Source organism: Tenrec ecaudatus, chromosome 2 (assembly GCF_050624435.1).
Source record: "Tenrec ecaudatus isolate mTenEca1 chromosome 2, mTenEca1.hap1, whole genome shotgun sequence".
NCBI classification, from domain to species: Eukaryota; Metazoa; Chordata; class Mammalia; order Afrosoricida; family Tenrecidae; genus Tenrec; species Tenrec ecaudatus.
Window position 1 is genome coordinate 86209470 of NC_134531.1, and position 24193 is coordinate 86233662.

At 37.3% G+C, this 24193-nt stretch overlaps 1 protein-coding gene across 1 annotated transcript in view; it reads right to left on the minus strand.

Annotated features, from left to right (window-relative positions):
• Positions 1-9376: 9376 nt before the first annotated feature.
• The window catches only part of TMEM161B (transmembrane protein 161B), a 56727-nt gene continuing 41910 nt past the window's right edge, over positions 9377-24193 (minus strand). The window contains exons 6-12 of the mRNA XM_075541261.1: positions 21456-21607; positions 20876-20936; positions 20276-20416; positions 17504-17617; positions 13883-14057; positions 11679-11775; positions 9377-10562 (exon numbers count right to left, since the gene is read on the minus strand). Coding sequence (XP_075397376.1) covers positions 10285-10562; positions 11679-11775; positions 13883-14057; positions 17504-17617; positions 20276-20416; positions 20876-20936; positions 21456-21607 — 1018 coding nt within the window. The 3' untranslated portion in view covers positions 9377-10284. The remainder of the gene's footprint in view (positions 10563-11678; positions 11776-13882; positions 14058-17503; positions 17618-20275; positions 20417-20875; positions 20937-21455; positions 21608-24193) is intronic.

The window sequence follows — 24193 nt, forward strand, 5'->3', positions numbered from 1 at the left end:
AACTCCGATGGTTTAGTTCTTGTAAAGTGCGGTAGAGTTAGTTCCAACTCAGAGTCAGCAGTCGTCTGACAGAACAAAACATGACCCAGTCCCGTGCCCTCCTCACGTTGAGCCAATCGTTGTAGCCTGTCGTCGTTAGGTTTCCTATCAACTTGGCGGGGCCACGATTCCCAGTAGTTTGGCAGTGGAGGCCTTCTCCGTTATGCGCTCTACAAATGTAACCCACTGCGTGGTGAGCTCTGCAGTGAGCAGTCGTGAAGCTGTGGGAAGATGATGGCGGGGTGCGACCTACCACCTCATTCAGGTGACAGCCCATATGCAATTGGGAGTAAGTTTCCTCAGGGGCAGGGGTTGGGCGTCTACTTAAGTTGACGCTGAGAAAGCCTCCACTCCTGCTGGGTCTCGATCCTGCATGATTCACCGGCATCCAGTTCTTTGCACTGTTTGGCTTCTCTAGAGCACGCAGCCTGGCACACATTCACTATGTCACTTCCTGTCCAAGAACTCCCCCCACCCTTTTTTTTAACAGAACTTATTAGGGTTTAGTTTATACCCTGTGCTGGTCTGACTACCACTGATTGATCTCCTTATGTCAGATTACATTATGGGCTCCCTTACATTATTTTACTTTTCTCTTTACACATTCATCTGAATCTTGATTTTTAAAAAAAGCAGATTTCTCATGATAGTGGCATTCTACTGGATGAAGAGGATCCTGTATGCTATCACTCCTATTTTTGGAAAATTTGGCTCAGCTAGTTAATTTGTTGCTATAAATAATGCGATGGATGTGTATAAGTATTCTTTGGTACAAATCCCTGACCCTTTAGTAATTTTATTTTTTTATATATGTGAATAATAGCAAAAGTAATTGGAATGTAAATAAGGAAAGGAAGCTATAGCAACTTAAATAAAAGATTGAGAAGCACAGTGTGTAATCAAGAACACTTATCCATTTAAAAATAGTGCACTTGTGGCAATTATACAGATGGCCCCCAAGCCTCCAGTTTACTGAACTCTCCCTCTCCCTCCATGCCCCTCCCTCTTGAAGTGATCACGTAAGCTTAGAATTATTCTTAGATTGTTCTTTGGAAACATACTACTCTTTGTCCCAGTTTTCAATCTGCAGCGGCAGGAAGAACAGATTAGGCATGCGATAAAAATTAATAGGAGAGTGTGCAAGGCTAAGAACCAGTGAGGAGGTCTAGCTATCATTTTCTCATGGTTGAGAAGTTCAAGGAAAGAAGATGAAGTATTTTGTAATTCAATCTTTGGATTGATGAATTATGCTTCTTTGGCATTACTTTTAGGAAGGTGAGTGACAGCTTTAAAGACACGACAAAAGGAACAACGAATTAGAAAACTTCATACTTGGGGTGAAAATAAAGCCTTCGCGGGCTCTCGCTTGCAGGAGTCTGAGAGATCTTGAGCAATATGTTCATAGGTTTTCATCAAATAGCAAAGTAAAAGCTTAATCAGTAAGGGTGGCTGTTTCTCTTTACTCCATCTCCCCTTCTGTCAAATTTCTTCTTGGAATGGACAGGGTTGGAAGAATAAGGAAAGATGTGTGACTTTAATTTTTTCTTCTTCAAGAGTACCCTCATCATCCAAGGGTCACTGTCTTACCACAGTTCCAAAGTTTTATTTAGAAGAGAAAAAGTTAGGAAAAATGTAAGCTTCATCAATGCCCTAGTCTTTCATCATAAATAGCCTCACAGCTTAAATAGAGCTGGCAAATCAAGCTAGATGTTTTCCCCTTTCCAAGTTACTAACATTACAAGTCTAGTAGTAAAAACGGTGCACCATGGTCCAGCCTATGTAGCGCAACTGTACAGGATGTGAGCCAGTCAAGAAAATGCCTTTAGAGATAGAACTCAATTCCTCACTACCCCTACCCCAACCCACTCCCAGTGTATATACATTTTAAAATATCCCTTTGCCAGGTCTGAGCACCAAACTATAGATAAACACTGTACTAGTCCGAGTATTGCAGGTGAGTGCTAATCTGGCCCTTCTAGCCACAATCCTTTATATGAGGTATTATAACTTATGCTCTCTATGCCTGTGCCTATAATCCTATTTTGGAGAGAGTTCTCTGATATGCTAATGGTTGTTACGCTTTCAGGTGAGCTTACGTGTTTACCTTACTAGAAGGTGTGAACCAAGCCACCTCACTTTGGTTCCTTGGAGATGAGGTCCACTGAAAGACAAAAAGCATACTTCTAACAAAGCCATTTCTTTTGGATAAGAGCCATCTCAGAAGCAGGATCACACAGAGAGAAATTCCGGGACCATTGGAAGAGCCACTAATAGAGCCGTGCAAGATCTCAGTCTGGAGTGGCAGAAGCTGAGACTAGAGTCATCCGACGCCGTGGCACAAAGATCATGAGGAAAACAAGGGAGGCTGGCCAAGACACGAGCTAGAGGAAAGGAGCTCAGGAGACCAAACTGAGAGGCAGTGTTGGGACTATGTGCCTTTAAGGCAGAGCGACAGGTGGGCTTCCTTGCCCACGGAGGACAAGGCCAAGTGTCAATGTTGTAGAGAGGCTGAGAACTGGAGAGTGACGTGGCTACTGCCTGAGAAGGGCTGCTGTGGACCAGTGAGTGTCTCCTTATTGCTTCCACTTGCTGGTCACAGGTAAGTTAGTTACCTGGTAACTTCCCTATAATATCCCCTGAATTGCCTTCCCTGTGACTTTATGTGGCCACTGCAAAGGGTGAATCCATCTTTGAAGTCGAGTGCTGTGGGAGGAAGTGAGTTGGTGTCAGAATAGGTAAAGACAGAGGGTAGACACATGTCTGATCTCTGCCTGTGGCAACAGGGAAGCCAGAGGTGAGCTATGCCCCCCACATACACACACACACACACACACACACACACAATGTTTTTAGGAGCGTCATTAACAAACTGAAGTATTAATGTTTTACTTTTGTTTAAAATCAGGATTTTGCTTTTTCAAATTCTAGTATTTCTGTAACTCTTCGGATTCCTTTCTTTCATGCTGTGACTCAGAGATCTAGACTACTTACGTTTTGTGACACTACACCTCAACATATGGCTTCCAGGTATCTGAAAGCTCACACACGGCTCTTCACTCCGTAGCCCATAATTGACACACATCACATTAGCTCACCCTCGTTGAGAGAACTAATCACATGGTCCTGCCTCACCTGACGAGGGCTGGGAAGTACAGGTGAGAACTTCTGTGATTAGCAAGCAGTAAAGACCTCTGGCACAGGTTCTGCCCCAAACAGAGCATAGGTATGTCACTCATCTTTTTTTTCCTCGTACCGTGTGCACAGCACCAGCATGACAGGCCCATCCCTGATCCAACCTGAGATCATCTGAGCAGTAAAAGAATGATAGTAAAAGATGACACGTCCAGAGTTCATGGCATCATACACAATGCATGGATTGTAAATTTGGTGAGGACTTAGGTATTTACAGTAACTCTCCCCAAAATACATATTATAAATACATACTCTATGGAATCAAGAACATTCTCACAGTGGAAATGTCTAACAGACACTATTTCACTTAAGAAAGGAAACAGTCAGTACCTGTGTACCAGTAGCTAGAATGCAAGGAGAAACATGGTCTCCCTTTGGTGATGATCCTGCCATTGAACCTTAATTTAATGATAAAGAAATATCAGGAGGGCATCCTATAAAAACCAACTCACTGTAACCTTCAAAATGATTAAGGCTGCGAAATCAAAGAAAAGATTAAGAAACTATTCCTGACTAAAAAACTACCCATTGGCCTGCTAACTGTGAAGTTAACAGTTTGAGACCACCAGCCCCTTCATGGGAGAGAGATGAGGCTCTCTGCTTTCGTCAAGGTACAGCCTCAGGAACCCACCCAGGCAGGTCTATCCTCCCCTCTAGGGTCGCCATGAGTCAGCGAGCTTGGGATTTGGGGCTTTCATTGTGGTTCTCTAGGACAATGTGCGTTTGTGGCAAAACAAAAGGAAACACTAAAATATTAGCAGGTGAAGGAGCATTTAGTGAATAATTCACTATCAGATGACAGTAACATTTAATAAATGTCCTTTATGTACTTCAGTAAATATTAAGTTGTTTCAAAATAACCAATCAAAAGAACTTTGTCATTGTTATTGCTTGCTATAAATCATGCACTTTGCTGTCAGAGGGTAGTACAGTGGCTTATGAGTTGGGCTGCTAACTGAAGCATCAGCAGTTCAAAACCACCATCTACTGCACGGGAGCTGGATGCGTTTCTACTTCTTTAGGACTGACAGTTTCAAAAACCACACACTCAGTCGACCCTGTCTGATAAGGACACCACCCTCCGTGGCAGAGACTTTGAGAGAAGGAGAGATCAGCAGGAAAAAAACAATTACAACTCAGTTCTGGTACCTGCAACTCAGTCTGACAAAGATAATAGGAGTTAAGCAATAAGGACGTGGACAAGGGAGAGAGCTATTGAAATGCAGAAATTTAAGGAAGGCTTTCTTGAGAGGGTGGCTTTTAAGCTTTTTTAATTTCTACATGATTTAATGATGTGCAGAATTGTTTGACTGCTAATTGTCCTGAGCCTCTTCCAATTTATAGCGTTGTGTATGGAGCTGCACTCTGCTCCATAGGTTTCAAGGTTGCGGCCTCCACTATGCACACAGAGAAACGCGTTAGTTATGACGCCCCACATAGATCCCGAGGGACTTTAAAATACAGGTACCCGACAATAGTTTGCTCGTCTCAGGAAGTGATTAAGCAATCTCTTGCAGTAATACCAAGTAAGGTAAAGAGTTAAAAAGTCACTATTTACACCCCATAGTTAATGCTTCCCCTCATTGAAAACAGAATATCTATATAAATTATTTGGAATTCTTCTGCTAGAAAGACCTGTCTTTTCTTCAACATTTATTTTTTTACTCATTTAACACTACGAATTCATGAGTATTGATTTTATACTTCAGGTACAATCCAGTACCACCTTATTTTTTATGCTGATTTCTTTGAACATTAAATGCTCTCATGTTTGTCGTGTGTCTAACCCTCACTGCTTTCTTAAACAGTGGTCAGTTACATATGTGTTTACCATTGCAGTGAACATCCACTGTGTGTGATTTCCCTTTGTGAACTGTTAACCATGTCCCAGAAATCAGGGATTTTAGACTACCAATGAAACAGCAATATAAGGAACTAAACAATCCACAATGCGGTCTTCATTGCCGTCAAGTCTTGATTCTGGAATAGCCTCAATCAGGCTTTCTCTGCACTTCTAAAATTTTTAACCTTACTTCCAGCTTTCCAACTCCATTTTTCCCTGATTCTGCTTGTCATTGGCTGTATTCACTACCGCATCCTCGATTCGACTCATAGTCATCTTGCTCATTGTCCGAATCCCTCCAGGAAACTCACTTCTGGAGAGCAAAAACTCTGCTGTTTTATCCACTATTATGTTTTGGGCACATAAAACTGTTACTCAATAAATGTTTACTGAATAATTAAAGGAGTATAAACCGAAATTTCCTGGGTAAAATTCCCTTTGTGAACTCGTTTTCACTTAATAAGTGGTTATCCTCTTACTAAAATACCTATAACCAGGCCTGAAGTGAAAAATATCTGTATTATCTTTTCCATATTAACAAAGAGAAGTATCAAATTTAGAAATAAACAGCCACACACTTATTCTAAACTCCTTTGCTTTATAGATGATAAAACTAGTTATCAGTGATGGTGACAATTCAGTATTCTTTAATTTGCGTGGGCTGAAAGCTCTAAAGTAGGAGGAAATAGATAATGACAGGCAGAAATGGGTTGTGATTCTTAAATAAGCATGCTTTCCATAAAATCATGCTGCTACTTCATTGAAGAAAATGAACTGTCTTTTGCCAAATGAGAGAAAGAGTACGTATACACAGTTAAAGGGGAAAATTGGAGGGGTGGAACAGGCATGGGAATGGAAACACACAGGGGTACCACCCCCTAAAAAAACCTCAAACATTATTTTCCTAAAGCTATGTATTTAAATTTTTTTATAAAACAATCACCTTCAAAGTACTCTCCATTACACAATACTTTTGTCAAATCTATGATTCTACTCTTAGAAGCATTTTTCAAACTCATCTGTTTGAATGGCTGACAGCTCCTCCCACTTTTTTAATTCACTTCTTCGGTGTCATCAAATCACTGTCCTTTCACGTCCCTCTTCATTCTCAGAAGCAAAATGAAACCGCATGGAGCGAAGTCAGGTGAGCAAAGTACATGGAGCAAGAGGATGCTGATTTGTGGCCTCAAACTGGTACACTGAGATGGCTGTGTGGGCAGGTGCACTGTCATGGTGGTAAAACCAGTCCCCCGCCTGCCACCTAATCAGGCTTTGTCGCTCACTGTTAACACTATCTTTTCAGAACTCCGAAATAAAAAGTTTGATTGACTGACCAAAAAAATAATCTGACATGGTAGACCAAACTCCAAATGCACTAAGTCAACAGTTCCATCCATTTGGGACGTTGACGGATGTCCAGAATGAGGTTTGTCATCAATTGACATTTCACCTTTTTTGAAATGAGAAAATCACTCGTAGACTTGAGTTTTCCCTGTAGTGCCATCTTTGTAAGCTGTGTTCAACATCACAACAGTTTCTGTGTCATTTTTTTCCCCACGCAGGAAAAAAAAATCTACAGCCTCAAAGTAGTCTCTGAAATCGACCATCACAAAAAATCGAGGTCCAAGTGAAACGTCAGTGACCAGAGAGAACAGTGGAGCTTTGCCCCAAGTGGCTTTTTTTGTGGGGGTGGGGGGGAGATTAAAGATGGGCCCATCCAATTTAAAATTTAGTTGTGGCTAAAATTTACAGTAGTAAAATTTAAACATAAAAATACTTGCCTTTTCTCTTAGGCAATCAATACCGAGCGAAAATGTTCACCATTTTCAAGAAGAGAAGTATTGTCCATCTTTAGTGTCCATGTCAGTTTTCACGGCACATTATCAGCTCAGTTATTAAGCCAGGCTATCTAGACTAATAAGAAGAGTAGGAGTTAAAGATGAAATAATGTTTAACAATTTGAAACACTGGGTTCAAATCTGAAGACAGTGTGTTAAAATTTGATTTTTTAAGCCACCTAAATCTCTGTGAAGAAATAAGATTATCCCCATTCAAATATCACTTAGTTTTATTTTGCTGAATAGAGCCATACTCAAGGATAGACCATTTTCAATTATGAGATTGCTTGGAAAGTCTGTACAAATTCAGAGAATGTTGTGACCCTATGCTTCACAGTACTGAGAATTTAATCTTTCATTTGAAAGAATAAAATCTATCAAGTGAAGTTCCAATTACAGATTTCATAATGATTTCTTCTTATTGCTTCCTGGACACATCAATTCTATTCATGGATGAAACATCTCTTCTGAATCACAACTCAAGAAGTAATGTCACACTTTACCAATGATATTTATATCAGAAACAATAAGACAATGAGCCCATTCAGCTTGCAGCATTGGCCGTACTTTGAATAACAATGAAAATTTTGGGTGAAAAACCAAAGATAACCAAAATGAACATGGATATTAAGATAAAATTATAGACTTTTTACTTTAGAAAAATCAACAGGAGTAGGAGTGTGTGTACAGCTTTGCTTTTTAATTGTGTAATGGGGGGGGGTGAGGGTGGGCAGCATAGCATATCAAATAAAATGTCATAAATCATACAAAGCAAGATTATGTGGTATTCTCATTAAGGTGGGAAACAACATAATGACTGATCTCCGGTGCATTTTGACTAGAGTTTAATATAAAAGAAAACTGCTGTTCTAATTTTGGGAAATTAAATATGATTTGATTTAAACTGAAGTACAATCCTTTGGGACCAAAAGAACATAATTCTTAGGATAAAGACATCTAAATAAATTAGCTAATATTCATATTCACTCTTAAAATTTACTTTGAAAGGCTGATGAAATCTAAATTTAAATGCATTACTTAAAATAATATGGTTTCGGCAAAGCTAAAAAGAATCAATGAAATTTTAGAAATGCATTCTCATATCCATCCAATAATGAATTTTATCCCTATTCCCCTCATATCATCCCACTGGTATAATGGAGTATGTGTTGGGCTGCAAACGACAAGGTCAGTTGTTCAAATTCACAGCTGCGCCGGAGGAGAACATTGAGGTCTCCTGCCCCTCTAGTCGCAGCCTTGGGAACTGGAAAGGGGCAGCTCTCTTCTGACTTACATGTCACCACGCGGCACCATCAACCTGATGCACAGTGAACGTTTTGGAGTACCTGTTTTATACTCAAAACAATACCTCTAATTATAAACTTAAGGAAGATTTTAAGATAAAAATGGTTAAAATACCGTGATTATCTAAACGAAACATGGATTCTCATATGCAAAATTTCTCCTTCAATGTCATATGTAAGATACATAAAGGCACACTTCATTTTACTGTGTTTCACTTTATTGCAATTCATAGACACTAAGCTTTTATAAATTAAATGTTTGAAGCACCCTTGCAATATGCAAATCATTTCCCAACAGTTTGTATTCACTTTGTGTCTCTATTTCACACTCTTACAATATTTCACACTTTTCTATGATGCATTGCACACTTAACAGACTGCCGCATATTGCACACATTACTGTTATATGCACCGGGAACAAAGAAATGTGTATGATCTGCTCTATTGCGAACACCTGGAACTGAACCCTCCCCAGCCCTGCCCCAAGGTATGCCTGTCCTTATCACAGCACCGGATCTACTTCATTAGGCAAAGGCACCCTGTGTCTGAGTGGGGTCCTCATTACGCTGTTAACCACAAGGCCAGCCAGCCAGCGATTTAAGCCTACCAGCCACTCTGGGGGAAGGGATCATCTCTAATTCCCCAAATTATAGATGGAAAGCAACTCTGATCTCCATGCATGTCCCTAACTCCCCACCCCCAGCCCCAATCCAAACTCACTGCCATAGACTAGATTCAAACTCATGGAACTGTCCTACAGGTTTCTGAGATTGTAACTCTTGGAGCAAGCTTCACCTTTCTCCTTGCTAGTGATTTCACACGGCTGACCTGTGGTTAGCAGCCCACCTTGTAACCACTAAATCACCACCAGGGCTCTCTGAATTTATAACCAGTCCTATTAAATAAAGCCTTAAATGATGCCTGCAGTTCTTTAGAATGGGAAAAGCCCTGATTTTTAAAAATAGCAAAAAAGAAATTTTAATTTGGGTGATGTTACCTAAACATTCATAAAAGCGAAAGTAATCTCAGACACAGGCAACATAAATTGCTTATTCTGAACTTTCAAAATGTATTTTAATCTCATTCCAACAAAAGAAAAAAATTTCTAGATACAAATACATCTCATTCAATCACATTTTTAAAACATTCATTCAGCAACTTAAATTATAAGGATCCAATATTTTTCATCTTTTATAATCTCAATATATTATATATTTAATATATAATATATATATACAATACATACAAGTAGTCAGCAGGATTACAAAGTAATTAAAAATTCTGATCACTATTGATAAATATTTTAGACTATTAAAAAGAACTTAGGTTTATAGAATAAAATAAAATATGGAAGGCCCAAACCTAAAATCACGACAGCAAATGTTCCTATGACTAATCATTATAAAAGAACTCTTTAAAGTTATGTAGAATACATTTTAAAACAATACTCTGGCTACTCTCAAGTAGCAAACCTGTTATTGAGCATGTACATCTCCATTACATTTAAAGTAACTGTGCAGCTTTCTTTACTGTAATATACAGTAGCAATTTCTGCCTTTCTGCTGGAGTTTTAGCTGTTGTTTGAGGAAAAAACACTACCAACAGAAGAGACTTTTGCCCCCTCACGCCCCCCCTAAAGCATGGCTCAGTTTGAAGACTGTTCTTCTACAGGTAGCTACTACTGAGTGTTAACAGTACCTTAATGCCATTAAGAGCAGTCAATCACTAACTGGAGTCCTGTGAAATGTTTCCAAGACTGCTAGGGGGTTCTGTAAACCAAGGTAATCAGATGTGTTACCCTTGTAAATAGCCCTCTCACACCCGTTAATACAAAGAGTTAAAATTCCAATGCCACAGTACAACAGTTAACAATAGACTCTGTGATTTTAAATATTATAACATTAATTCACCCTGAGAATACAGAGGAAAACTTTAAAACAAGAAGATATTTCTGATATGCATTTTTTTCCCTTTGTGTTTGCTTTCTTCTGGTTTTCTTCAACTCTTCAATGACACAGATAGTTGAATTTAAAGTGTGACCTGTGTGTTCTTTGTGGCCAACTGAAGTTCATGCCACAGTCAGGTACTGGTGATAGAAAAGTCCAAAAAGGCTTGTAGTAAAGAGGCAAGCAGCAACCCACCATGTCAAAAAGGACAGAAGGCCTCGGAAAAGCAGAGGAGTGAAAATGGTTTTCAAGCTGCTCAGTGCCACTGTTATGTGTGCGACAGTTGCCTTCGTCTCCCCGCCAGCAGCTGGCAATTCAGAGTAAGCAGAAGGGGAGGGTGGACCGCTAGCAACTGGCAAAGAAGAGATGGTTTCTGGACAAATCCCCCAGGAATGATTACCTAGAAAATGGAAGACATAAATGACACCTGGAGAATCACTAATGCACGTCTCTAGTCAGAACAGAAAGTTTAGTGGCACAACACTTCATGTTCTAGTGTAAAACAAAGTAAACAAACTAAACTAAAAACCATTCTACAAATCTGGTAAATACTTGCACTTGACCAGATTATAACCTGGTGTGACTACTAAAGGTACATGTAATACCAAAAAGCCTACAGCACTGCACTAACAACTGGTAAAATCATAACAAGTTTTCCTTGTGTAACACAATTATCAACCACCTACACTGAGTAACAAGGACTGACTCAATAGCTTCTTAGAAACCCTTTCTACCCCAGGAATATCAAAATGAATTTCTTTCTCAGAAGATATCGGTGATTTCAATAACAGAGTATTAATAGCTCCCAGAAACAGCTGCATCCTCTACTTTCTTATGATGGGTAGGATGAGTCACGCAATTTACAACCGAGCTGCCCTTGAAGGCTAGTTACTGCTCTATAGTATCTACTGATGAACCCCAGCCCCTTGAGAGAATGCCTAATCTAAGGCAAGGGAAATAATTAACATAGTAACAGATAGTTCTTAAATAACACCACAGTAGTATCTGATAGCTCAATAAAAATATTCGTAGGAAACTCCATCATTGCACAAAGAAATTTTTAATTTTTCACCAAAAGCTATCTAAGGTAGAACTCTTCAAAGGAGAGTTTAAAAAGAGACACTGTAATTCAAGTAAGTTTAAAGGTACCTTTTAATAATGTCAATGTTAGACACTAACTAAAACTTTTAAGACTATAATATGTAAAACAGAAAAATACACAAAAGGAACTAATAAGATCAACAACTCTCTTTAGTTACTTACTAGTTCTTCGATATATCTAACTTTAGGAATTAACCTTTAATAAGCAATTTTTAGAAAACCGTCTATTACAAAATATGTAGGCCCGAAAAAAATCAAGACGTGGTTTTACCTTGCAGATAAAAAAACCCTTTAAATTTAATTATAGGATATGTTTCTTTGTGTATAGCAAAAAAAAAAACCTTGTTAACTTAGGGAGAAAGAAAAAAAAAACAAACCCAAAAATCCTGTTTCTCTAATGTCCAGGCATGCTTACCTAGTGTTTTCAAAAGCAGAGTGGTGTGAAGCAGCATGACCAGGGGAGCCACATACTGCAGTGCAATGACACACAGGTAGCAGAAGACTCGAGCCACCTGCAAGCAACAACACAACAGATGACACGTTACAAGCGAATTCAACTTGAATAGCATTTGTCAAACTGAATTAAGAAATGTAATCCTTCCTTGGGAAGGAAGTTAATTGTTAATAAGTTTGCACCTTATAAATGGCCCTATTCTGATTTCAGAAAATTTCTTTTTTTTAAGTTTGAAGACGGTAAAGTTATTTTATTTCAAAATGTAATTAAAACAAATCTTTAACAACTAAAAGTGGCTAGCATAAATTGAGGAAAGTAACTTCTAAAATTCAAATGGCATATACTCACTTACAATTCTAAGATACAATAAAATGACTAGAATCTCTGAGGGTAACACCACCAAAAGTAAGCATCAAGGCCCACATACATAAGAGCCTTAAATCCCTAAGAAGGCATTGAAGTTTTTTGGAAAAAGTTTATTAAAGGATAGTGGAAATTTCCCACACACTTTTTCAAGCCCACTATTTCATTGGATACAGGTCAAATTACAAGGAATACGGAAATATCAGAGTAAGAAAGTACTGCTACTAAGGCTCCACTTCATACAAGCACCATTTACTACAAACAAAATGTGTTCACCTTAGGGTACCTTAAAAAAAAGGCAGAGAAAAAACAAAGACACTTTCTATACAATAGGAAAAAATGTTAATGTCAGGGCTTGTAAGAAATCTTCAGGAAAACTCAAGTAGTTATCGTCTCAAATGATAGATGATTTGCAACAAGTTTAGGGGAATGCTACCCTATAATGAAACAGTACTTTTTAGATGGAACAAGTGTTTTAAGGAAAGTTGAAAAGACCTCAAAGATAAGCCAGCAAGAAGATTGCCAACCTCGACAAAGGAAGACACTGTGGCTGAAGATATGAAACGAGTGGAAGATGATCGTCACAGTACCATCAATGTGACAGTTCCTGAAGTCGAGTACTGTCTATTTGACATGGTCTTGGCATCAGAGAATGTTCGGCTCAGTGAGTGCCAAAGCACTGCACGAAGATCAGCGAGCTCGAGCAGCGGCTTTCCATTAGCATTCCATTCGTTTGCGTACGATGGAAATAAATGAACAAGATTTTATGGAACAGTTGTTAACCGGGGTTGAGGCTTGGATTTACCAATTTGATCCACAGAGCAGGTCCAATCAACACAGTGGCTTCGAAGGCAGCAGTTCTCAACCTGTGGGTTGCAACCCCTTTGGAGGGAATCACACGACCCTTTCACAGGGGCCGTCTAAAACCACCGGAAAACACATAAATATTTCACAATATATAAAAATACATATTGTTTTGTGATTAATCGCTAAGATTTAATTGTGTTTAATTATGTTCAATCCGTAACAAAGAAAATACAGCCTGCATATCAGATAATTACATTACGATTCATAATAGTAGCAAAATTACAGTTATGACGTAGCAACAAAAATAATTTTATGGTTGGGGGTCACCACAACATGAGGAACTGTATTCAAAGGTTGCGGCATTAGGAAAGTTATAAGAGGATATGCTGGGTCAGGTTCAAGGCAGAGAAAACTCTGAAGGTTATAGCAACTGATTTTGGAATTCTAAAAGGGCAGAGGGGACTAGGCTATAGACAAAAAAGGAAAAGCTAGGCTATACAGAAGGTCAGCCAAGAAAAGAAAAAAAAGGAGGCAGACCTTCAGTGAGACAGACTGACAACGGTAAACTCACATATTTTAGGTATGGTGCCAAACAGGCAGGTACGTTTACTCATAGTACTTAACAACAAAAACGGATCATCCTGACAGACCTTTCCAAAAAGACAGTGTGATCATCGGGCCTTAATAGGAAGAAAACATGATACATGGAAAACTATTAGGAGAAAAAGGGTCCTATTAAGGAATAGTAATCATACTATAGCTTTCTCAATCCTTAAAATGCTTAAAACAGGAAGAGGAAGGAGAATTAAAGTTCTTTTTTATTTACCACCCAAATCAGACCAAGGTTTCTGATAGTTACCAGGTTAACACAGTCCATTTATTACAAAAAGGGTAGTATGGGATTACATTATTAAATATTAAAGGAGATGCAATTTTGTTCTTTCTTAAAGCACAACAAAGGCTGTACTTCATTTCAACTACAGTATAAAACTTACCTTTTTCTGTAGCTCAACAGTACTTATTCGTCCTGCTTCTTTCTTCAGCTGATCCACACATTTCTGGGCTAAGTTTAAGTAAGCTTGCATGTGATTACGCATCATGGCCAATCGCAAACCACACAGTAGGACTATTATCCACAGTCGCAGAGTATCAAATGTAGCTTCTGTCATTCTACAGATCAAAAAGTTAATAACAGGGTCCTCAAAGATCACAATATGCTTCTTTGGAAATTTATTTAAGTGATACCAAAAAGCTTGTTGCTATGGACTTGATTCCTAATCACAGCCTCATCTTTTTCCTAAAGAGAGGCTGGTGGATTTGAACCACCACACTAAGGGTCACAGTCCAATGTTCACCAGACAGGGCTACCAGTGCTTCTATTAAAAAGACATGCATATAATACTTTCACTTACAAAATAGAATTGGATCAATAAATGTATCATAGGAGACTGGGAGGAATACACATCTGGCAAAATAAGAAAGTAGAGCAATATTTAGGATTCAGTACCTACTCTCCTGCGAGGAAGAAAATTTAGCTGTGAATTTAAAAAGGATGTGTGTAACTGTCAGACTGCAGATCAGGGGACAGAAAGGAGGAAAGCAGGAGTGGGGACCATAAGAGTGTGCCCATGGAACTAATCATGCCAACAGCCAGCTTTCATTGACTCTCGTTTTGTCTGATTATATCAATATCTAGGCCCTCTCACTCTGCTGAGATCCCAACTGTTGGGACCATGGAGAATCAAGAATTCTGGCACCGTATTAAGAAATCAGATGTCTCAAATGCTTCACCAACAAGTCATCATTTAGCCTGATACACGATCGAAGATGGTTTAGTTCTGGGAAACTTCTGAAAGCTAAAGTGAGAATCCTAGGTAAGAAGATATACCGTTCAGACATCTTTTTAGAAACTAAACCCCTAGGCAGCAGAGAAAAAAAATTCTTAATATCACGAAGTCAAAATGGATGAGTATAAAAAGGAATAAATGACGAAAGATAAAAAATCTGACACCATTTCTTCCCAAATAGTCCATTATCACCACCCCAGTTAAAGAACTACAACTGCAAACTCAGCAAAGCTTTCCTGGGGAAATAAAGTCCTAAAACTGAAACAGGAAACAGAAAAGGCAGAGAAGGCCTTAGGATGCACTTTTGTGTTTATAATATGGAGGTCACAAATGAGGATGGAACACACTTTACTGTTATGTTTCCTTTTTAAACAAAAAAATTCCATGTTCATGAATTCACATGTACATTAAAGTATAATGAGGAAGGATTTTGTGCAGGGAAGGGTCCAGGCATATGTGATTAACATGTTTCTACACTAATGAATCATTTAGATGGATACTAAGAGGCCGGGGTCATAGATTGGCAGCACAGTAAAGGCAAGACTTATTCACACTTCTGTGCTCTCTCGAGTTGTTCCGAGAGACGGGACTGGAAGCATTCTGAAGATCATTGTTACAGACTTTTGGGGTACTTACAGAGAGACTGGACTGAGGCATTGAAACAGAAAATTATGTGGTTCAGTCAAGAGGAGTTCAGGATTTAGATTAAGTAAGTAGGTTCCCCCTTCTAGTTCACATTACTTGAGTAACTGAAGTCTACATAGAAGACATATAAGATAACATATAAAATGTAGACCTGATGGGTATCTCAAGAAAAAAAAATTAGTTTGCAAAAAATCTGGGGAGAGAGTAGGCAGAAGATATTTGCCCACATTCTGAGACCATTTCTTGCGACACGGTACGTGGTAGCTTTGGTTTTCTTCCTAAAGGATCACGAGTACTCATGGACTCTGTAACTCCCAGTTTATCTGTTCAACACCAAATCAGAACAGATGGATAGTTTAAATACATTTTCGGGCCGAAATTTGCATTTTAACCAGCTTTTCCTCTAATTACAAATAAAGACTTTTCTACAAATTATTTTATCTATGCAACAAGGGAAAAACCTGTCATTTGTTTTCTCATTCATCCTGCACTGTTTGACAGATAACTAAGCTTTTTCAATCTACCACCTGGGTTTCAAATTTTAAATGAAAATTAAAAGCCAGCCCTGTCTACTGTAATGGTCTGAGTAATAAAGAATTACAGGATGAAGCCACGCGAGGACTGTATAAATGCCTCCCACCCCTGTCACCCAAAGCGAGAAACTCCCCATTCTTGTTTCATCAAAACACTCACTCTAACTCTGTACCAAGCTTTGTTAGAATGAAAGACGGAATTCAATAACCACTAAATGTCATATATATTATCTGCGTTATCAAACGTGACGATGTCAATTTCATCCTAATGAGAAACATCATGGACTTTGCACACATGAAACTTGGTTGAACAGCCTTAGACAAGTTATTTAACTTTTGAATTTGTTACTTAATCTGTAAATTGGGAATGTAAACAACAACAACAGAATACTGACAAGTATTAATCTAGGTGAAAAGGAAGAAAGTAATCCATAGAGGCATAAGAGGGTAAGATATTGGGGGGAGGGGGTCTGATTAGTATTGTAAACTATTGAATAAAAAACTGATTACTCATGTGGAAATTAATTTAAAATAAACCCAGCCCAATGAATATGTTTCTAATTCAATAATAGTAACTCTTAAAAAATGAAGTAAAAAACTCCATGGTCATCATGGATTACATGCTCTAAGTCATAAATTTGTACCAGGATCATAAATGTATACGATGGACTCAAAGACTTGTCAAATTTTCTTTTTCAATTCTGATGAAGCAAAATAGTACAGGAAACATTTACTAAAGACTTACTTCCAACTGGTTGTATTACATGTGCTCTTTCATTTAATCATGATAACCTTGTGAAGTAGATACTATTATTTTCATTTTCCAGATGGGGAAACAGAGGCTCCAGAAGTTAAATAACCTACCTCAAGTGATAGTTTTAGTGAAGAACAAAGCTCTTTGAATCTTTCTACTAATATTTCAATCTTTCTTCTAACATTGTGTCACAGTTAAAATATTAAGTATACTTATAATGTCTTTTAAAAACGGTTTCTATGCTCCTTAATACCATGTATTAAATGAAGCATTCTAACTGGGGAAAAATGAATTAGTATTACATATCAAAGGTAGAACACTGTTTCTAATTTTGTTAGTTGTGATATTGTTGGTCAAAAGGAAAATGTTCTAATTTACTGGAAAACATTTCACCCAAAACAAAAACTAACAAAGTGAACAAAAATGAAGTAAATACGGAAACTTACTAAATTATTGAGCATACCAATTGAGTATAGAGTTTTCACTTATACTATTCTTCTTTTCTCTGTAATTTTTGTAAGTATGAAAGAGATAAAAAGAACTACAAAAGTTATCTAACAGGCACAATGACAAGATGTAAAAAATGACAGATGACAACTGGCCATTTATTGATGAAAAACTCTTTTGAGTGCGCACTATTATTGCAGGGTGGTAACAATTAAAATCTATTAAAGAGGATCAAAACACCGGTACTTCCAATTTAATGATACATATTTACATTTCTATTAATGTTCAAAATATAGTGTCCTAGTTTTATCATCAATAAACAAGCTACAGTGACACTTAAAGAGCCAATTATAATTATACAAAAATTAGTCCTCCAATATCCATACTTACAAAGGAATACTTTCTTTTCCCAAAGGTGGGTTCATAATGTAGTCTTTGGTGATTGGTTTTACCCAGAGAAGAACCATAAATAAAGGTGCCAAGAAGTTGATATGAAGTAGTATTCTGAAAACATAGAAGAAATAACGATAAATAAGAAGACATATCTCATAAACTATAAATCTTAAGAGCTGTATAATACAAAATTAGGAATGCGTTTTAGTATTCTAAAGTACTACTATCACCAATATCTTATCATTCGCACTTAAAACTGACTTGAGCCTTTGTGAAACCATGAATTGTTCGTGACGTACAGCAGTCAGTTTTTCAGATGACAACATTTAAATATGGAAGTTAAATGATTTGCTGTACGGCAAGATCTAGGAGTAAAATCTACATTTGCTCAATTCTTTCCAACAAGGTAATACTGTGACCGTGACTACTTGCCCTACCTCCAGAGCAACCCTATGGGAGAGAGGTTTGGCCCCACAGAGTGTTTAAGATTGTAATCTTTACAGAAGGAGGGTATGTTCTAACTTTACAGAGGAGACCCAATAGAGTCATCTTCTAATACTGTTCAGCACACTTGAAATGGCATGCTTTCTATTCATTAGTAGTGCTTAGCAAGAACCATAATACTAGAGAACACACACACCCACACCCACACACACACACACCAGATACAATCTACCACAACATCTAACTACGGAGACTTTCAATAGATAACAACTGTATAGTATTTAATGTATATTACCAAGATCATAAATTCACATTTTCATTTATTTGTAGATAATTATGAATATACCTGAAATTAATTTCCTTATCTTGCACACAAATCAAGGACATTTATATTACTCCTAGCAATGCAATATGGTCAATACAAAAGGGATTTCAAGTCTGAGCTATAACTTCACTGTTAACTGTTATCCAAGTTTTTACCCTCCAGGGAAAGACTGCTCTGAACGATTTAAAACAAATGGAAATTCCTCACACTAGTTGTTTCCCTACACTTGAAATGATTGCATTATCACGCTATGGAAGGGTTTAACATACAGCCTTAAGTATCACTACATAGGCACATGACAGGAACCTGTGTACGGATATGAAGAAACAGATCTAGATGAGGAAAAGCACCTGACAGGGACACGTTGAACTCTGGGTTCCAGCCTCTTGTCCTTAAAACAAGAACTAGTGCCTGGCCATGTGGGTGAGAATAATATTGCTCTTTGTGCCAGTTAGGGTACTTGCACGACAGAACTAGCTTGCCCACACCCTTGTATCAAGGCAGAGTGTTACATCACAATGGGAGGAGGGAGCTCACTGTCACAACTGAAAGCAAAATCCCAGATCACCAAAGCAAGAATTCTTAAAAAGAAGCCACATTTTACTGAAAAAGACAGTAAAATGTGCTCCCACCCCCCCCCCCCCCCCGCGGCCTCCCATTAAATGCTTTAAATGTTTGCATAAAGTGACTCTTTCATCCCCCAGCCTGGGTAACGTGGAGTGCAGGGAAGAAGAACGCAGTATTAGGTATGCAGTGTTGCTAGGGAACACTAGTATGGAGGAGCAGCCCACAGCGGTTTCAGTAGCTTGTGAAGGGCTCCCCTCCACCCACCCTTTTCAGCTTATTTAAATCATAACACTGGGGTTAGTGGACTGAAGTGTGTGTGTAGAGAGGAGGGGGGAGAAGCAGGTTTTGTCTTAAAAGAAGCGATTAGAGAGACGGGTGGTGGAAGAAAGGCAGGATGTAGCCAAGAGCATGCTGAGTAAAAGGAGGGAAAGAGGGGGGCTGGGTGGGGGATGAAGGAGTGTATAGTAGGAGGTGGGAGTAAGTAAACATGCACACAAAGCCTGTGTAGAAAAATGGAGGTAAGGGGAAAAACAGAAAGACTGTCAAAATTAAAGGAAAATGACAGTGGTAAGGTAGATATGAAGTCTTATAGAAAGGCTTCTATGGAAAAATAGAAATCAACACCATTAGAAATAGGGCTTCAAAGAACAGAAATGTTAAGAAATATAATTAGGCAGAGGACCTTAATGGCTTTTTTATACACTTATCATAATAGAATATTTTGAATTATCACTGAAAAACCAAAAGATGATATAGGAACTTGGAGCAAGTTGAGTTTAAGTAGACACAAGCCTGCATTTCTGCCAAGGTGTCTAGATTAACTTTGTGACAACCAAAAGTATAGTAAATGGCCTTTGATTTCTTCATTAGAGAACTAAATAAAATTTGGCATCTAAGAGCAATCTATGATACATAGGACATAGAACACTACAATATTAGCAATCTTAATATGAAACAACTATTAACATGAGTTTTAACAACAGATCCATGACTTACAAAAGACAAACACACCTCTTTGACATTGATTTGGAAAAATTAATGAAATGTCTTGAGTAAAAAATAATTTCAAGAAGTTCATATAAAATATTCTTAAGCAAAATTTTGAGGGAACTTTTCATAGCTTCTGAGATCAGCTGTAGAAACTGCAATATTATAAGCAATGACATTTGAAATAAAAAGAACATGTTGATATTTTTACTCCAGAAGTTAAAGCCAAAATTTAATAATTGATAGTATATAACATAGAAACTTAAAACTTAGAAATGAGAAAATAACTTGGATTATTAAGAAAAAGAGAAGTAGTGTGATAGCAAATGGTTACTTGATCATTCATTTAAAAAATAATAATGTATGATTTCATTACAATAATATACCTTCATTAAGATGGAAAACATATATTTATCTGCATGTGCTTATGTACATTTTCCGCTTACTGTGTAATTTTTTCTGTTGCCAAATTCAAGGCATCCAGATGCATTTGAGCCAGCCGTAATCCAGGAAATGTCAAAAATGCCCCAATGAGTGAACAGAAAATGGCCAGAAAAAATTTGAAAGTAAGTTTAGAAACAGGACGCCTAAAAGTAAAATTAAAAAGAAAAAAAAGCTGATAAAATGTTTTAAGTTAATATCTAAAGATATTCCTTTTATTATAATCACTTTACAAATCACCATAATAATAAAACAGAAATTTCTACAAAAATACAGCTTTAACAGCCCACAGAGGATTCTGGTGAACTACAAGCTATCACATTTAATAAGCCAGGTTTGTATGTCTTTAGTCACAATTACAACAAAACAACATATATATACAACATACAACTGATTATATTTAGTTTACTCTTTGGGGCAGAAGGAGTTAAATGAAAGCAAGTCTAAATAATTAAATAAGAATTATGAGTAAAAATGTTTCTAGAAGCGACAGTCTAGCTAAGCAAATTATTCTCACTGATTAAAAATAAAGAGCTCTTTATAGTAAATATTAACTTACTAAATAAAACCCTTCACCTGTTTAAATAATTTTTTAAAAAACTTACTGAGATTCTAAACCTTGCTTTTCAAGGAACTGCATCGCACTGTCTGAAAAATTTGTAAACCCTGATGGAGAAGAGAAAAAACAACAACAACAAAAAGATTACTCTTATCACACAGGGGTAAATAAAGTGCCTGTCTTTAGAAATAAAATGCTAGAAAACAGCACCTTACATTTGAAGTGACTAGCTTAGCTCTTTCATGTGCTAATTAGTATGCCAATAATGCAATAAAATTTGGTTATTAGCAGATACAGTCTTTGAAAATATCCCTTTGATATTTGTACACTCTATGAGTGTGAATAAAATTTGCATTAATTTTTTATTACAGTAAACTTTAGCATTACAGAATCTTAACCGGTAGGGAAAATATGCAAGTGTGGGAAAGACCTTTTTTGGAAAGGTAAACAAAACTTAGCTGACATAATCTAGAAGGAAAACCATATATAATAGTGAAAATTATTTAGAACAACACAGTATACTACAAACATGACATTTTAAAATTGCCAAATATTACTTTATTTATATATTGAATACAATAAAATAAAAATCAAGACTGATTTGTAAAATTGCATGAAGTTATTACCTGTTTCGAGTCCAAATTCCAGATAGTTGTCAGTTACAATCAACACTGCCATTGCTTTGACAAAGAAAAAAAATCCAAAGGTAACACAGACTGATCTTTCACCACCATCTTTTACTTTAAAATAGTGTGTAGTTAATGAAAATAGAATTTTGCTGGAGAAGGAAAAGTTCAGGAAAAAACACAAGTAACTTTGTGGGAGTTAAACACAACCACAAGCAGTTTTTATAGGATCGAGCCCCAATATATTTAATTACAACTTTTGCTTTGATTCTGTAATATGATTATTGATAAAAGGGCACCCTCAAGTGCCCTTTGTGAGGACTTGAAATACCAACGAAAAATGACTTTAGGAAATTATTTTTATTAGGTCTGTCAAATAGTTTACATTCAGAATACACAAATACACACCACCAGAATCAGCTGTAAATCATTCAACAATGGAAAATTTGAGAATTACTAAAGTCCACTAGTAAAAAATTAACGTAGGAGGTCTACAATATGTGTAAACAAAAAGTCTAGAGGAAGAAGGTTCCAGATGAGTATTCCAAAATAGTGAAGGTTTCCACATGGGTAAGTAATGTATTTAAAAACAAATCATCTTAGCGCTGAACCTTTATGGATTCAATTAAGAGTCAATGAGGAGACTTAGCCCTGGTGGCATAATGGTTATACATTGGGCAGTGAACTGCATGGTCCGCAGTTCAAAACTGCCAGCACCTCTGTGGGAGAAAAACTGGGCTTTCTAAACCTGTAAACAGTCACAATCTCAGAAACCCACAGGGGTGTCATTATGAGTCAGCATTGACTCCATGGCAGTGAGGGTTTTTCATTTCTAAAGTTAAAAAAAAAAAAAAAAAAGTCAATGAGTAGATGACCCAAATCTAGAAGCCTGATCTCCACTACATCAATTTTTCCCTTTAACGTAAGAAACAAAATACGTGACAACAAAGGTTTAGAAAAGCTAAAAGCTATTTTTATATAAACTTTATGCCTAGCAAAGTATAGCAGCATCACTTAATACTAGCTGTGTGACAAGCATTATCTACTAACTCATTTCTTTATCGTATTAACCACAGTCAGATTCAGTAACTTCCCAAAGTGCACAATTAGATGCGATGGAATTTAAATCTGGATCTAGGGTCTGACCGCGTAACATTGATACTGCCTTTACAAAACTTTATACTATATCTAAATGCTTCAGGTCCTTTTTACTTTCAGTAAGCATTTAAATAAAAAGGAGTACTACAGCTTTTCCCATGCAAATAGTTCTTTTTTCCTCTAAGAAGCATACAATCTACCTTTGCTACACAAATTTACAACCAACAGCAAATTAAAAACAATTTCTTAAGACTTAGGAGAAACTTCAACATTTAAGAAAGAATTTATGAGATGTAAGTTTTTCTCCTGTGATTATACTTGAGTTTCAGTTTTTATTGCCTAGTTTACACATCTGAAGCAATTGTAGAAATGGGCTTGTCAGGCACACTTGAGTTTTCAAGGTAACACCTTGGCTCTTCAACATGTTAAGTAGGTTATTTTTGCAATCCATTTGCCCATCATTTTTTTAAAAATCATTTTATGGGGGCTCCTAAAATTCTTATCATAATCCATACATACCTCCATTGTTCAAACACATATGTACATCTGTTGCTACCATCATTCTCAAAACATTTGCCTTCTACTTGAGCCCTTAGTATCGGCTGCTCATTTTCTGACTCCCTCCCCCTCCCCGATGAACCCTTCATCATTCATAAATTATTATTTTGTCATATGTTACACTGTCCAATGTCTCCCCCTCACTGCCCCCCCCCCAGCCACCCAGCCCTCTTCTCTGCTGTCCATCCCCCAGGGAAGAGGCTACACATAGATTCTTGTAATTGGTTCTCCCTTTCTACCTCACATTCCCGCCACCATCCAGGCATCACCACTCTCACCACTGGTCCTGGAGGAGTCATCTGTCCTGGATTCCCTGTGTTTCCAGTTGCTATCTGTACCAATGTACACCTTCTGGTCTAGCCAGATTTGTAAGGTAGAATTGGGATCATGATAGTAGGGGGGGGGGGGAATACAAAATATCTTAAGAGTTGCAATGAGATTCTAGGATACATAGGCTGAACATTTTCTTCTAGGATGTTCCAGATCTCATGTTTCTTATTTATTGATCCCTTCTCCAATTTACATGTTAGAAAACAAAAATGGGATGAAGAAAACAATGTATAAAAACTCCATTCTTACAACTGAACTGATTTTATTTTATTAGAACAACTTCTCGATGCCTGAGGATCTAGACTGAGATTTGGAAGGCACTGTCTTGTTTTATGAAACTTAGAAGATAACACTTAATTCCTTCACTTACACTAAAAGTAAAATAGTATCTTACACTGAAAGTGGAATTTCCCAAGTTACGCCTATTGCCAAACTTTTGTCACCCCTCAATGATAAATTACCAACTTGAAAAATGAAGTATTAAGTAATTTTCATGGCATAAAAAAGCTTTTCCCTCTACCATGTAATGGCACAATTCATGAAAGATATAGAACTTGAAGTCCTTGACTAGAAGTAGCACAGGAAGAAGGGAGCTCTTGCTTTAATATAATACTTTTGGTACATTTTGTATATTAATTGATAAAAACTAGTGCTATAGAAAAATCAAGAATTTAAAAAAGGTTTGTTCTATACCTCACCCCAAAAACAAATACATGGAATACTGGAATTTAACAGACAGCAAAGCTTGGAAT